At 45.2% G+C, this 16,994-nt stretch overlaps 1 protein-coding gene across 20 annotated transcripts in view; it reads left to right on the top strand.

The window, feature by feature from the left end:
- Positions 1-16,994, top strand: part of Kiaa1217 (KIAA1217 ortholog) — a 789,856-nt gene that overhangs the window by 721,975 nt on the left and 50,887 nt on the right. For 19 of the 20 annotated variants that reach the window (XM_085699015.2, XM_085699014.2, XM_087896327.1 and 16 more), the window contains one exon: positions 7,917-8,749. In XM_085699015.2, coding sequence (XP_085555141.2) covers positions 7,917-8,749 — 833 coding nt within the window. Of the gene's footprint in view, positions 1-2,016; positions 3,009-7,916; positions 8,750-16,994 lie in introns of those variants that run through there. The other variant, XM_048460714.3, reaches the window with a different exon arrangement.

Here is a 16,994-nt window from a genome sequence, read left to right as displayed (position 1 = left end):
TTTTTTCTGCCCCAGTCCAAGCATCTTTAATCACTGTTGGGCACAGGGCTGGTCCACCAGATCTAGTGGTGTTGGGCCCAACTAGATTCTCCATGTCAAACTATTTCTGGGAATAACACTCATGTTAAATATAGCCATAAACTAACCGCTGACTGGATCATCTCTTTACTGAGAATCCAATAATTTTGGCAACAATCTGTCTGTCTCATGTCTGGGAGATGGTCTGTTTATGAGCAAATGAAATATTAATAGATTAATAAGACCTTACAAGTGACCATCCTTGCAATTTTAACATTATAAACAAGAGTTTGAAATATTTTCAGCATAATAATTCTTTCCTTTTATGACACCATGTGTATGCCTGTAGGCACATTGGAGTTTCTTTTTACGTATGTATTTCTTAAGTTGATAATGAATGAGAAAGAAGAATTAGGAACAAATTTTACGATGTCATTGGTCTTCCCAGAGAATAAGCATTGTGTCCTACTGAGATAACACTGCACATTTACTGGCGAGGCCTTTCTCAATGCTAACCTAAAAGAGATAAATTGCTTCCACTTTACTTGCAGCCTTAGTCCAACAAGAGAAGATGGGAAATGAATGGCAGCCTCACAAAGGCTGCTGATGGAAAGGTAGGCAAGACTGAGGGCAACCTGTTGATCAAGCTAGAGTGTGAGATGCCAGTAGTTGGCAGCACTTGGACCATTGGGAAAGGGTTAAGGGGCCCTCTGTAGACTGTGAGCCACTCCGTCGGGCTGTGTTCAACACCAGGACATTTTTTTCAGAAATGGATGCTTCATTAACCACTTCTTTCAAAGCCTTGGATAGCAAAGCATCTCTCTTCTCTGGGATCAGACCACTGCTTACTGTAGAGCATTTAGTTAATCCGAATTCACCACAGGATGGGGCTGCCTTTCAAACCCCTGACAGTGAATTACTGCCCCCAAAAAGATGAAACCAGGACACTGCAGGGCACTGTGCAGGGTGCCCTGGAGCACTTCCAAAGTGCAAGGATGTGGTTCTGAAGTGGCGGGAAGGAAGAGATGGGAGAGGTAGGCCAGACTGCCTCCCGCGGTACCACGGACTCACGTGGTAGCAGGACCAACAGAAGTCACCACCCTTTAAGGTGGCTGTCGTGAAAGAATATGTTGATTATGTCATGATTCACTCAGCCAAAGAGCACTGGGGGTCTGTTGCTTCTGTTTTGGGGCAGGAAGGGCATGACCCCTGTCATTCTGAATATAACCCTTTAGAACAAGTGGTCCTGCACAGCAAATCATTCAAAGAGCCATGTTGTGCCCTATGCCATTAAACAAAGACAGTGGGCCTGGATGTGGCTTCCACAGACAATGAAGGCCAATTTCTATATTCCCCTTCCTGGAAAGCCCTTCTGTGACCCAACAAAACCTGCCAAATGTATGCCAGATGCCTGGGAGCCAAGAGCGTGTGCTTCCCGTAGCCCGGTGAGAAATAACAAATCCTTGCTGATTAGATTAAAAAATCAAAATAAGGGTTTTCACATCCCTTCTCCACTTTCCCAACCTCTTCAAACCACTTCATCAAAATATTGTTTCTAATGGGCCATCTTAGGAGGGTGGTGGTGTCATGGGCACCACCGTCCCCTCCCTTAATAACCACAAGCAATTTGGTGGTAGTAAACGGTTCCTTTGGTGAGTTCGCAGTTCTGACTGCATTTGAACTTCAGCGACGTCACAAAATTCTTTTGGTCGCAAGAACAACCTCTGACAGCCTAAAAATGTTTTTAAAAATGCTCAGGCAGCCATGAGTGTGGTAGTGAGGTGTGGCTTAAAGCCAGCCCAAGGTCTGAGGTTCCGTGTTGCAGGCTTCCCAGCTGGGTGTTGTACTGTCCCTGAGGGCTCAGAGAACAGGGGAGTGGCTAAATAGAGCACTTCTGGGAGCCAAGGGACGCCTTGGCTTCTGCCTCACTGACCTTTGTTAGCCAGGTGCTGACACCTGTCCTCCAGCGCGCTACTGCTGGTAGACACGCGCGCCCCTTCTTGTCCCTGGCTCCCTGGAAGAGCAGGCTGTACAGCGCCTTCCCCGGGGGACGCCTCTGGAGAACCCCTGACTCTCTCTTCCCCGTTGCCTAGGGTGGGGCTGCCAGGAGCTGCTTGCCTTTCTCAGAGAGCCTCTTTCTGCAGCTGCGGCTTGCCCTCTCTTTCCCCTCATCTCAACTGGGTTTTCCAGCCCCAAAGCCATGACTAGCCCTGAGCTGCAGAGGACTGAGAGCTCAGCCTGGTTAAACTGGCTGGTTAATTAGTAGACAGTCTTTTTTCCCTCTCTCTGTCTTCCCTCAGGTACCACAAACCTAGGGGAGAGATAGGTTGCCTTTACTTGCCAGTAACCAGACTTCAAAAGTCTAGCAGGAGAAGGAAGTCTTGGTGCTGGGCCAGATTTTTTTTTTCGGCACCCATAACAGGAAGCTGCTGCGAGAATCGGTCCTGAGGGATAAGTAGCACCCTCTTCTCTGTTGGTTTTGCTTCTTGGTGGCTGGCTCTTGGTCAGCTTTAAGGATCATCTTTGCTTTCTGTAGCTTCTGTTTGGTAATATAACTTTTCTTGCTAACCCGTTCACCCAGGGCTCTCAGCGTTGAGCCTTCCTTGCTTTGGGTTTCCCTGTAAGCAATTGTTGAAGGATTGAGTCACCCACGCAGTAGCCTGTGGTTGGATGTGAGCTGAGGTTACTCAGTGACTAATTTCCAAGGGGAGGAGAAATTGGCTTATTGTGGGGAGAGCTACTTTTTATCCATGCCTGTGGCAGCTTCGCTCTGAGAACCGGGCAAAACAAACTGGTCTTCGTTGGGGAGCATTTTAGTATCTGAGCGCCCTTGTGGTGATTTGGATTCTGAAGAGAAGTTGTCTGGATCACCGAAGCGAGGGCCTGAGGACTCGGATGAGGATCTCAAACAAAGGAGCACCGTAACCCGGCACAGAGCCAATGGGCCTTTTCACGGTGTCAGTTACCCAGGTGGTTCCGGCAGACAAACAGTAAGTGGCTTTTGTTCTTTGAGGGTGAAAACATTTCTAAGGGTGCATTTCTGTTTTCCGCTCGACACTTTATTATGTGGTCTGATGGAGGAGGCCACGTACAGGTTCTAGACTTGGAAGGGTGGGGCTTGAAATAGAGTAAGCGGAGCATATTATGCCCTCCCCACAAAGCATATCTGTATGTGCTGTAAATGCTTAGGACAGAGACGTGATTATGGGAACATTGCCGCAGAAGATGGAAAGTGAAGCACTGCGCGTGCTAGGTCTTCTTTTCCAGAAATAATTTTAAAATGTTCCTTCTTGTCTTACTTTCAACAAACTCCCAACTGAGTGATTCTTGCCTTGCTTAGAATGCTGGGGGGAAATGAAATACAGCCATATGTAGAGCTGCCTAACTCAAACATAATTTGAACTGGCCCTTAGTGTTTCCTCATTGATGGAAGAATGGGTGGGCTATTGAACTGGGTGTTGTGAGTGGAAATAGCAGCATGCTACTTGGTGATGAGACCGTGTAAAACATCTCCTTGTTTACCCGTGCCGGAAGGACTCCAATAACCACACGGGAGGGATTTGGGTAGCAGTGAGGAGAGGAAAAGGCAATACCATACCGAGCAAAGGAGGGAGAAAGAATAGCTTGGTTCCTATATTGCTGAATGGTTGAACACTTCTCTGCTGGAGCCTGTGCAGCCAAATACTTGACTTGAATTCTGAGAAGGGAGTAGGAAGACCTAAGTAGGCCCTCTTTTCATTTCTGGAAAAGGAAACTCTGCAGTTTATATACAGATTTCAGCGTTAAATTCCCTGTAGAGAAAGCGTCAGTGATTGGCACAGCTACTCTTAAACTTGCCAAGAGGAGTGAGATGCAGCAGAGGCAGAGATGGGTGGGAGACAGCTGCAATCCTGTGTACACATGCGCCTTGCTTATCTCACCGGGCCAAGTCAGCTAATCTTCTCCTAGACCCGACCGTGGGTATTAGTATAAGAAAAGCTCATTCATAGCTAATGTCAGGTTTTTGTCAGCAGGACACTTTAAAAACCACAGCAAAGTAAAGGGGTAGACACCTGAAACAAGGCCATTACAGTCACAAGCAGGACACTAGCTTGAACACCAAAGGTTGTTGTAAATGACAAACTATAAACCTTACCTGCCCCACAACCAGTCAGATACATAGCTTGTGAAGTCAGTAAAGTCTAGGTTTTAAAAATGAGCAGGAAGTTCCTTCCTCATCTCCCCATCCTTCTACCAGGTCCTGGGTGAGGTGCCATCAGCTGGACTCAGGCGTTGACTGTATGGACTGGAGTTATCTCATGTTAAGAGTTTCTTCTCTTGGACCCGAAAGCCATGTTTTCCCACAGTTTAATGGGATTATCACGCCATCCTCTTCTGGGGCTCTATTTAGAGCAGGGGTTGAACTGATCAGGGTGCTTTTTAAAGTTCAGTCTTGGAAAAGCAGACACAACCTGGCAAAGCGACATGAACATTTCCAGAGGCTTCGGCTATGCCACTAATATTGATGGAGACATTCACCCCAGATTAACTGTTCTGTTAACATTGACTGTCCAGTGGCTAACTCAGTGGTTCACTCAGTGACCCCATTGGACCATGGCAAGATTATTTCGAAATGGGAAGGTCAGGGATGATACCTACATGGTTGGCGAGAATAAGATGCTCATGGCTATAACTAGGATCCATCCTCACTCATGGAGGTTCTGGACTGATTGGTCCCTGGACCAAGACAGAGGTAGACTGTTCGGTATTTTTAACTGACACCCACATTCCTCACATAAATGCCCAATACAGTGTGTCAGAATTATTCTTAATTGATTTATTTTTTTCAGGATATATCTATTTGTGTCACTTGAAACTAAGGAATTTTTTCTAATGAATCTTTTGGTATTTCATTTTAAAAGATACTCATAACTCTTGACTATGTCTTTTCATATCACGAAACATTTTAAAATTCCTATTCAAACACCTCTGCTGTTTTAAAAGATACATGTCTATATTTTTATTAATTAAAGTTAATTTTACATTTTCCTTTCATTAATATTACTTATTTATCTTAGTAGTTCTCTACTGTTTAGAATCTTGTTCTCTCTTTTTACTCTCTAAACAGGAAGACAGATATTTCTACTGTGCCCAGCTGGGCTGGAATCCCCAAAGACTAAATGCTATCTAGAGATAAGAAAGAAAGGAAAGCAGAGGTGGTTAAAGCAGTTGCTGATCCCAAGTGGCTTCGAGACATTTTTCATCTTGTTTACCTTTGTAATTCTCAACAATAATGGCAACAAAACTGTCTATGTGTTAATTTGTCTCGGGCAATGTGTGATGCTCTTCACACAATGACCTGCTTGAATCAATGCGATGTGATGAGTTTATCTTAAGCTTTTTTGGGGGGCGAGTGGTCATTGTATTGTGTGCCATGATTGTTTGGGGCATTTCGTCCGATACTCACTGCCAGCTGAACCAGACCCTCTCAGGTTTTACGATTTATAAAGCCATGCACTGAGCATACCTGAACTGTACAAGATAGTGGGAAAGGAATTTGTAAGGATTTGTGATGGTTTTTCAAACCTTCCATTCCATGGTTGTTCCAACCATTCTGGAGAACTACTCAGGTATACTACCCCACCATAACTTTGGGTGGGTCCCTTCTGGTCTACTGAATTGCACACCTGAATCATACATGTGCTAGGTGAGTAGAGAATGGTCATATGCACAGGAACACTAAGATACCTGGAATCCAGGACTAAGTATGGAACATAAAAGTAAGGACACAAAAGGGAATTTCAGGATAGCACAGTCAGCTATGGAGAAGGGGGTAGCGACCACCCTGGGGGGGGGCATGAACTCCATGTGTGTGTTAGAGAGGAAAGAGGGTAGTGAGATAAACGATGATTGTAAGTCAGGAGCCTGCTCCCTCTGGGGTCCACAGCATCACTCAGGTCCATGGAGAATCAAGAGGCCAATTCAAGAAACACCCTCCAAGGGTTCTATTTGGTTGTTGACTCTTTGTAACTATGTTTCAGTTTAGTTTTAATTGTTCACATTTTATGTAAAATCCATTATAATACCTAAAAGTCCCTGATCCTATTAAGAATTCTGCATCATTGGGTGCCAGGCACAGGATAAGAAGCTATGGAAGACTGATTGGCTCTTGCTCTGGATTCCCACGGAAGAAAAGCTGGTTCCTTCTCAGTGGTGGGAATTAGAAAGTGTTTGGAGCTATACCCCAATGCCTGACTCTTAGGAGTGTCTTGGTAAAAGTTGTTCAGTAGACAAATTTATGTGGTAATGCATCAGTTTCTTTTATACAAGGCATGGACTCTGCTTCCTATTCAAACTAGTCTCCCCCACCGTGAGTCCTTCATATTCTGGTTCTTCTCTGTTTGAGCCACCTCCCCTTTTCCATGACGCTATCACAGCTACCCTCCAACCATCGACACCCTTCTGTCGTCTCTCAGAAGTAAGGATAAGGGACTATGGTTTCCGTTTTCTCTCCCTCACGGGACGATGGAAAATCTCAATGTGTATTTTCCTCTTGGGCCTTGACCAAAGCACCAGTGCATCAAATAATCATATCCTGGATTTAGTTGTTGTTTTGATTCTGTCCTTGATAACACAATAACGTGGTTGCAAAGCACAAATTTAGTCGTCCCCCCCCCCATTTTGTCATTAGCTTTATTCTCCTGTCACTGCTTCTCTTTGAAGATGCATTTGTCAAAGAGCTAAAGGCATCCTTACCTCTCCTGGACCAAGATATGCCACAGCCTGGATACCTAAGCTACCTGGCCCTAAACTGCAGCTCATAGTGGCCTGTTATCCCAGTCCCATTGCCAATTAAGTGATGTGACATCACCCACCACCACCTTGTGGCCCCACAGGCTGTGCCATTAAGACTTTCCACGGTGCCTCCACCACGCTTCAGGTTCTTTCTCTTCTATCACCTCACTGTTACCTCCTTACTTCCCCTAGCCTGTTGTGCTGTCTTCACATAGGCCTCAAGTCAAGAGCTGATGAGTCACTTCAACCTCATTCCACACTTCTCCCAGGGATGCGTTTTGTCTTTGTAGCCATGGCCCTACCTAACATTAGCCTCGAGAAATACTTATTAGTTATTTTCCAGGGCTAATTGTAGGGAAAGGTGCCCAACACAGGTCTTGGAAAACCTAATTTTAGACCTATGTATACATTAGCTTTACATTTATTACGTGGCTGTAAGAAGCTATGGCCTCAACATTCAGACCATGGCACTGTGTTGTCACTGGTAGATGTTTTTTGAGGTCGCTACAACAAATTACTAGAGACTTGGAGTTGTGGGGTGGGGCGCCTTTGCCTAAGCTATGAGGCTTTGGGTTTGAACTCCAACATTACAAAACAAACAAATAAAATATTTTAGGCTCTAAATGAGTTGAATTCATTCTTGTATAGAGGTTGGGTTGGATCTCTAAGATAAGTTTCATGGGCGTTTATCATCCTGTAAGCAGGACCAGACTGGTTGGCAGGCTGAGGGAGAATCCATTTCCTTATCTTGTGCCATTGCAGTCCTTGGCTCCTGGCTTCCTCTCACCTCCAAAGCAGACAGCTTAGCACCTTCTGGCCTTTCTGGCCTTGACTGCTGCTATCATCGCAGCTCCCTACCCCCATGCCCGACTTCCTTGTTTCCATATATATAATCTTTATGATTGCATTGAACCTACCTGGGGTGTCTGTCACCTCAGGATCTGTGACTTTGTTGCCTGTAAGGAGACAATTGCTCCCGGTCCATCCATCTGTGTGAGTGTTTGATAAGAAGGAAAGAAACATGGCCAGGTTTTCCCTATTAAGGAATTCACCTTATCACATTGGGACTCCTCCCAAACCTTGGTTATCTACGTATGTTTTCTGATTCCTTGCTTTATTTCCAGATGCAGAGAGAAATTGTTTATGCAAGAGGAGATGGCCTTGTAGCCCCCAGACCAGGATCCACAGCTCACCCACCCCATGCAATTCCAAACTCCCCACCATCCACTCCAGTGCCCCATTCTTTGCCTCCCTCACCATCCAGAATTCCTTACGGGGGCAGCCGTCCCATGGCTATTCCTGGCAACGCCACCATCCCCAGGGACAGACTCTCCAGCCTGCCGGTCTCTAGATCCATCTCCCCAAGTCCCAGCGCCATTTTGGAAAGAAGAGATGTGAAGCCCGACGAGGATATGAGCAACAAAAACCTGGTTATGTTCAGAAACGAGGGTTTCTATGCCGACCCTTACGTCTACCACGAGGGACGCATGAGCATAGCCTCGTCTCACGGAGGCCACCCATTGGATGTCCCGGATCATGTCATCGCATACCACCGCACTGCGATCCGGTCAGCAAGTGCTTACTGTAACCCTTCCTTGCAAGCAGAAATGCATATGGAGCAGTCATTATACAGACAGAAGTCAAGGAAATACCCCGACAGCCATTTGCCTACCTTGGGCTCCAAAACGCCCCCAGCATCTCCGCACCGGGTGGGTGACCTGAGAATGATAGACATGCACCCGCATCTTAACGCACACGGGCCCCCTCACACTCTGCAGCCCGACCGGGCCTCACCCAGCCGTCAGTCCTTCAAAAAGGAGCCCGGCACCCTGGTGTATATCGAAAAGCCACGGAACACTCCAGGATTATCCAGCCTTGTAGACCTGGGACCTCCTCTAGTTGAGAAGCAAGTTTTTGCTTATAGCACTGCTACGATCCCCAAAGACAGAGAAACCAGGTAAGGCATAAGGAACCAGGGTGGCCAAGGGAGGTCAGTGCCTGTGTGTTGCTGAGCATCAAAGGAGGTGACCCTTCTCTGTAGGATTTCCAAATGAGTGGGGTCAGGTCAATGAGGTCCATCCGTGACCAAGAGAAAGTAGACAGAGGTACCACAGTCACCACTAGGCTTCTTGTCCCTCGACTGTGGTCCTCACAGCATTGCCATTAAGGTAATTTGGAACAACTGGGAGGAAAATGGTGATTAACAGAAACCATGCAGGTGACAGATGGAGGGATCATAGCAATTGTCTGTCATAGAAAATGAATAGTAGCTTAACTGTTGATCACAGACATTTGTGTTACACATGTAGGGTGCAATGTCATTTTCTCATCTTGTTTTGGAAACTGGAAAGAACAAGTCTGCATGAACATGGAATGTTTGGATTTAAAACTCATCTGGGAGTGGAGCTGGAATGGGTAGTTTTCTAGTGAATTAAACACTCTGAGTGCTCAAGTTTTACATATATACACATATGCATATTTATATCTTGAATGTATCTTGAAAATCCTCCAAAATCTGCAAAGTAATAACTGAAAACAAAATTTTATAGAAGAAAGTTCCCTAGCATGAATTAATTGAACTCAATGAAATAATTATAATCATAAATTTTGGCAGATAAATTGAAGTAAAATAGGCAACTTACCTGTTTCATGTAGGTTCTGAAAGGATAAAATACAAGAATCAGATACTTAGTTGCTCAGGACCTACTTAGAACTACTGCTTCTGACTAGAAATGGTTCCATTACACACTGTTATATAACCTTATAAGAAGTCCAGGCTTGTGAATGGAATGTGAACTGTCTTCCTAACTTACTGTTTTCACACTCAAATCAGTCCTAAGCCCTGCCGCCTCTAGCAAAATTTTACCATGTGAGGCTGCCCCTATTTGTTCGGGCATAAGGAGGCTCACGACACAAAAATTTCAGGAGAGTGGAACAGGAATGAGCATGAACATTTTGGGATCATTACCGCAAGAACAAAGTCCAACCCTCACCATTGGTAAAGTAGCAGCTAGCTAACTGGCTTGAGAATGTCGAGCTAAGAAAAGAGGCAGAGCTTGGAGCGAGTGCTGAGCACTCCACAGGTACGGTGACAGATGCGTCCCTGAAATGCTCTGTGAGGTGCAGCTGGGAAATGGTGGGTCATGGGGAGGATGAGAATTAGAAGCACATGGATTCAGTGAAGTGGATCTTTTATATATAACTTCCAGGGTGTAAGACTGAGAACCAGAATCCACCCTCTCTCACCTTTTCCTTTCCGCCGTGCTGCCTGCTCCATGGGTGCCTTGAGGGGAGCAGAGGACCAGCATCACATGCCATTGTTCCCATGTTAGGTTCTGGGGACACTTGACCAACAGAGGCACCATTCTCTGTATTAGTTAGTTTTCTGTTGCTGTGATAAAATACCATGACGGAAAGCAAAGCAACTTGTGAAAGAAAGAGCTTGTTTTAGCTCATGGCTGCAGAGCGCTAGGTGTCCCTAATGCTGGGGAAATGTGGTAGCAGGAGGCTTTAGTGGGAGACTGAGAGATCACATCTTAACCCCACACAGGAAGCAGTGTGAGAACCAGAAGGGGGGGTAAGTCTATAAACTCTCAAATTTCATCCCTCCACTGCCCCCCCATGCCCCGTCCACGTCCTACAGGATCCCTAACACCCTTAAACAGTGCTGCCAGCTGGAGACCAAATGTTCAAAAACATAGGGGCATTTCTCATTCAAACCCCCACATCCCCATTCCCAACGCCTAGTATGCTATCATTGGTGCAGATGCCACAGGTACCCAGCCCACAGAGCCACTTAGTCCCATTTGTCAAGAGATTCGGTAATGGGTATGTTGGGGCTCAAGACACTGAGGCATGACAATGAGGAAAACATTGCTATAGTGTCAGAGTCAGCCTATGAAACCTTGTAGTAAAAATCCAACCAAGCAAACAACAGAAAAAAGCACAGCCTTTGAAGATGTGCAGAATGTTCCATGTGTGAGTTCCTGACCAACGTCTTAAAGGAGATTCACTCTCCAGTGTCCCTGTTGGATTTTCACTCCCTTGAGTAGACGGATTTGCCAGCCTCACTGACTTCATTTCTTCAAATTTCAAGAAAAAGTCTATAGATTTCATCTTTACATGTTATAAACCATTTTTATAAAATTAAGTTATGTTATATCTAGAATAGAAAGTATTAGAAAAGCTAGTCAGACAAAGTGCTCACCTAGAACATAGTGTCATCATCACCGCTGTGTTCTCACAGAAGACTGTGATGCTGTAATTTTACGTTTTCACGTCCCTACCTTCGCCAGACGTGAAATAACAAAGGAAAAATTTTACTTCGCATATCCTGCCTATGTGAATCCTGATTGGTTAAGTAACTTGTCTCCACAGATAATTATGCTGGGGTGTTTATGTGTTTGTGGACGGGTTAGTACTACACACACACACATTTTTCCACAGATCTTACATTATGCACATACATACATAACACCTGTCAGATTTGTAAATACATACATGCACTCTTATGCACACTACAGACATATATACATATATAACAGAGATAGATACAAACACAGGAAATCCACAGGGGTACCTGTTCACATGTACTGCATAGACATATACAGACACAGACACACAGAAAACACCACAGACATACATGCTCTGAACACCTACATTCATACCTGTCCTAATTAGCTTTCTATTTCTGTGACAAACACCACGACCAAAAGCAGCTTGGGGAGGAAGGGTTCTGTCATCTCACACGCCCAGGTCACAGTCCGTCACTGAGGGAAGTCAGAGCAGAAACTCAAGAGGGGAAAACTGCAGCAGAGGCCGTGGAGGATGCTGCTTCCCAGCATGCTCGCTGCGCTTTACTCTGCCACTCAGACGGCTAACTGTCCAGGGGCCTTACTGACCCCAGTGGGCTGAGCCTTCCCACATCAGCCACTAATCAAGAAAATGTCCCACAAGCTTGCCTACAGGTCACTATAATGGAGACATTTTCCCTTACATTTTTGGTTGTGAGCCTAGCCTTTAAGGGCTGAACTATCTCTCCAGCCCTGGAGACATTTTCTCAATCGAAGTCCTCTCTATCCAGATGACCCTGGCTGGCTCAGGTCAAGTTGAAAAATAACAGTGATAAGCCCAGAACTGATCAGCACACACACAGGTAGTGTGCAGGCATGTACATCCACACTATACAAACACCACACAGGTGCGTGTACACACACACACACACACACACACACACACACCACAGACCACAGGCACAGGCTCCATCTATGTTTGGAGCCTCCGCTAATGAAAGGCAGCTTTGCAGTCCTCGCTGATTCAGTCTGGACACAATACATCCATGGATAGTGATGACTCCGCTGAAATGCAGCAGCCTGTCCACATCTGTCTTGTCCAGGGCCTTTGTAAATGAGCACTGAAATAAGAGTCCTCCGGATAGCACAGGGTAGAACTGTCAGAACAACTGCTCAGATGCGTACTTGCTCCAACCCATTTCACAGATACAGAAACTGAGGACAGGGTGCTAAGTTGGTTCTGTAAAATCACCAGTGTTATGCAATGGCTCCATCTAGTAAACGGGCTGTGCTTCTTATCAGGCATGTCGACAAACATCTGTAACCCCAATACCTGAGAGTCAGACAGGAGGATTCGAGATCAAGACTAGCCCCAGCTACATAGTGAGAACCTATCTTAAATAATGAGGCTACAGCTCAGTAGTAGAGCCCTTGCTTAGTGTGTGCAAGGCTCTAGGTTCCATCCCCATCTTAAGAGGAAGACAGATGAAGGAAGAAATCCTGTATTCATGGAGTGCACAGTCTACTCCAGCAGCCATGGGACCCACCTATCAATGTACCCACCTTCCCACAGCCGAGAAGTAGACAGAAGTGAGTTCTGAATATTGCAACCAGAATCCTTCAAAAATCATTTTAGGACTGGATGCTAAGTAACTGCTCCCAAAGGACATTCACAATCATAAACATGGCAGAATTTGCATAATTATTCTGCTAAATATATGCATGCCATTTAAAGTATAACTGCCCTAGCTGGTATATTAGCTCAATTACATAGAAATGGGAAAGGCAGAGAACATTCTTGGTAGAATTTATTTAAAAAAAAAAAAGAAAAAACGTGCATCTGAGTACTATGTCAAAGGGGAAAAAATGCCAAAGACAAACACCAGGAATAATTACCAAAGCACGAAATTACATGCTATCAGCTCACTGAGCTCATGACGTTATTTTAGAAATATTTGATCTGGATAGTATTTTTAAAGCATGTGCAGCTCCCTTGAAGTCTGACTTCATGAGCATGGGGTATAAAATGCCCAGCCAATTTCTGTTGCCATTTCATAATATTAAGGGTATATAAATGAGAGTGCTTTTTCTTTGAGAATCTCCAAGTGAGATTTTTTTACATCTAAGTGAGCTGACAAAACCTAGGGGCCAGAGCTGTGGGGAGCTGCGCTTTCTCCTGAGCGCTGCAGGACTCCAGTGTGGTTCCGAAGAGCACTTCAGTGTAATAGCCCAAATAGCTGCAGTACACTGAAAATCAGAGAGAAGAATCCTTTCTCTCACATGTCTGGTGGAGAGGTCCCTTGGCAGCTTGTTTGAAGGAACATGATCGTATACAGCTCTGTTGACAAGGAAATGAAGCGCCCAACACTGAGTCCTTTAGCCTTAGGCTTACACTCATGTGCCTCGTTCTCTGGGAGGCAGCTTCTCTTTGCTTTCTGAAGACACTTCGGTGAATATCTGTGAAAGGTCAGCATAAACGGTGTAATGTATCTCATGGTGGTGCTCTCCTTCCATGGATCCCATGGGTGATGAGTTTTCTCCTAACACCCTTCCTGTGTCTGAACTTCAAGGAGGAGGATCACCTTGCATATTTTGATGGTTGTACCCAGACAACCCCTTCTGCTGGGATTCCAACAAGGAAAAATGGGTTCGAGCAGCTGTAAGAGACTTGTGAGGAGATTCTGTGGGACAGCCAGTTAGAGTGAGGGGCTCTGCCTGCCCTTGGTTAGGAAATCACTCCATGGAACAGCATCCTGACCCCTGACCGGAAGAATTGTAAAGCTTGAGGGCGTGTATGTTTTTACCATTTTCTATCTGTAGCTTGGGTCAGATAATCGAAAGTATCTTTCTTGAAATATCACTCAAAATCCAAAGGTGCTCATTGCAGAGCCACTAATGGCCGTCCCCCAAAATGCCTAACAGAATCCTTCAAATGGAACCTGATTCTTCATGCTCAGGGACCTGGGGCTGAGATTCCATATTAGCATAGTTTTTCAGTCAGAGCCGGTAAGTTCCTCAGAGTAGGGAAGAGTCGCACTGAGGAACAAGTCTAGCCCTGACTGTAGCCCGAGTCTAAAGAAAGAGAAGCCACATGGCTCCTGGTTAGGACTTTTTAGGCACTGTAAGCTTGAAGAACAAAAGCCAGAGGAAGCCTGCATGCTCGCCGATCACCTGGGTCTGTTTCTAATGACTTCTCATTACTTTCTCAATCTACGAGGACTAAATGTTGGTCTGTTGTTAGCTCTAAGGGACAGCATGGCTTGTTGCCCTGGGAGCTGATAGGATGAAAGTTTAAATCTAGATTGGTGGCATTTCAAAGTATCCATTTGGCTGACAGGCTTTGGAAGAGCCTCTAAATAATGCTATCTCCTGACAGAGCACAGTGAACTGTGATTTTTTTTTTAAGTAGGATTATTCCTTTCCTTCTCCCTGGGGTATTCAAGGTGAGCCACCTCAGAAGCTCTATACCCTAATAGAGCTGTCTCGAAACACTTGAGTGGCCACCCACCTCCAAGATAGCCACCCCCATCAGGACCTCTGCTCTCAGGAAAGTATAGTCTTTTTCTGAAACCTACTGGAGCTGACAACAGCTGGGTGACAGACATAAATTACAGATTATAACCATTATCACTTCAGTTCTGCACTTTACCTCTTGAAATTGAAAATTTTTCAAATTTCTGCCCTGACCATGCTGAAGCATACATGGGCAGCCCACATATGGCAGTTCTGCTGAACTTGTCCATATTGGGTTTCACGGTCTACGTTGATGAGGACGACTGACCAGGTCTCTACCTCACCTTTACTAAGAGGAGTAAAGCAATACTGTAGTTTATTTGGTTGCTTTGCTTTGGGATATACATTTCTAAAACAGGATCTCTCTTTCTACCCAGACTGGCCTTGAACTCCAGACCACCTTACCGCAGGCTTCCAGATACCAACTTTATAAACTTGTGCTGCCATGGCTAATGTGCGTTATGATAGAACTCGCTGGCACTCCCATTAGTTCAAGTTCTTTTTGTTTGGTTTCAGTTTTTGCCCACCAACTGCTTATGGTGAGGCATTAAAGTCTATACTTTAAAGTCTGCCTAGGTTCAGATTAATTCCCACACTTATCATCAGTTGGTACACTGATATGACATCGTGGAATCTTACTCTGCCTCATTTGCTCATTTATAAAATGGAGAAAATAACTCCATACAGGTTTCTAAGAGTTCCTACTTTGAGCAAACCACTCTGCCCCGGGACAGAGTGTGGGGAGGGGTATAAAGAAGGGGAGAGAGGAGCTGCTGCTTGAAGGGGCAGGCAGACATATTTTTTAATATAATAGCACAAAACATCATGAGGGAGAATGGGAGGGGGGAGGTGAGACAATAAAACCAATTGTGAGCCCTAAATGGAATTGACTCAGAGTGTACAGAGGTGCAGAGCCACTAGCAAGTCTGTTTCAGGAGTCGTCAAGTCTGGGGACGAAAGACAAGACAGGCTGAGGGCATCCTTTGAGGAATCCCCTGAACCTGAGCAGTCTGCTTGATGGCAGAGGTCCCTCCCTCCACAGATGTGGCTGTGTTGCCACCTGCGGGACGCTTGCTGGTGCCAGACAAACTGGGCACTTGTCTGATCTGCTTTCCCACAGGGCTCAAACTGTGGATCAATAAGTGTTTATTGAGGTCCTCTATGTATTTGGCTGCGAACTGACGCTTTGTTGGACACAGAGAGGAGCTTGGATGTGGTTCTCACACACAAGGGCCATAAACTTTGAAGACAATCATAAAATGCTCAGAGCTTAATGTACACATCTAAGCTATGCTGTGGTAGGGCAGCAGCCCTCTGACTCCGAAAACAACTCACTACCCATCTGGGAAGAACACCTGCCATGGGATTTGGGGTTCATTTTATCTTTGGGGATGCTTGGGAGATGTTTTCCTGTCTTCCTGAGAGTGACAGAGTCTCCTAGCAAAGTAGGGAGCGGGAAGACACAGCAAGCCCAGCGCCTCGCTGAGTCCTGAGCTCCATAGGGGAGGTCTCTTTCCAGTACTGCAGAGTCCAGCTGGGAAGTTAGGACACGTTTTTCCTTGAAAACAATGTGGAGCAATGGGACTAATAACATGCTTCAGGATAAAGAAGCTTCTGGGGGCCAGCTGGAAATCCAACTGCCACTTATTCCAAGTCCTAAACAATGAAAGTACAAGTAAACTTTTCAATTACAACCCTACCATAATTGGGGGGAATGGTTGTACATAATTAATTCCAAAGCAGTGATACAGGCTGTAATTGCGAAGAATTCAGAAACGGGAGCACTTTCCTAAGTCAGGCCCATCTGGGAGCTCCGTGATAATCCTCAGATGGTCTGGAATTTATGGCCTGCATATAATGAAATAAAAAGAAGGCCAACTGGTCTTTATCCAAAACTGGCTATGTTTCTGCCATTACAGTACCTATAATGACATCATGATAGGATGTTTTGCCAGTCTAAGAACTCGAGTAAGAGCCGATATGTTGAATTGCTACTACATCCCCAGGGATGTAACCTAATGGATAAGGAATATGTGGTAGCCATGCAGAAGGCTGAACTCAGGCATCAGATACCTAACAAACACATTTGACCATCTAACTGATTTATGAAGATAGCCCTCCCCATATTTACATCAGAGATACTCTGTACAAAATGACTGTTATGAAGTCTGAGATACTTTAAACAAACCATCTTCTCCAAAGGAAAAGCCATCACCTGTCACTAATTAGATCCAATTAAAACATGACTGCATTTCTTTTGAATATTCAAGAGGTGCTGTCAATCAGAAGTCTTGATTCTGACACATGGAAGAAAATCAGAGTTGCCTAAACAATTCAGCAGTCAGATAGTTTCTTTTCCTTGTGAGCCAGAACCTTCCCAGAGTCAAGGCTTAGGGG

This window comes from Myodes glareolus, chromosome 14 (assembly GCF_982192425.1).
Source record: "Myodes glareolus chromosome 14, mMyoGla1.1, whole genome shotgun sequence".
In the NCBI taxonomy this organism is placed as follows: Eukaryota; Metazoa; Chordata; class Mammalia; order Rodentia; family Cricetidae; genus Myodes; species Myodes glareolus.
The sequence above is the reverse complement of the archived record's forward strand: the minus strand, read 5'-3'. Positions and strand labels throughout refer to the sequence as shown.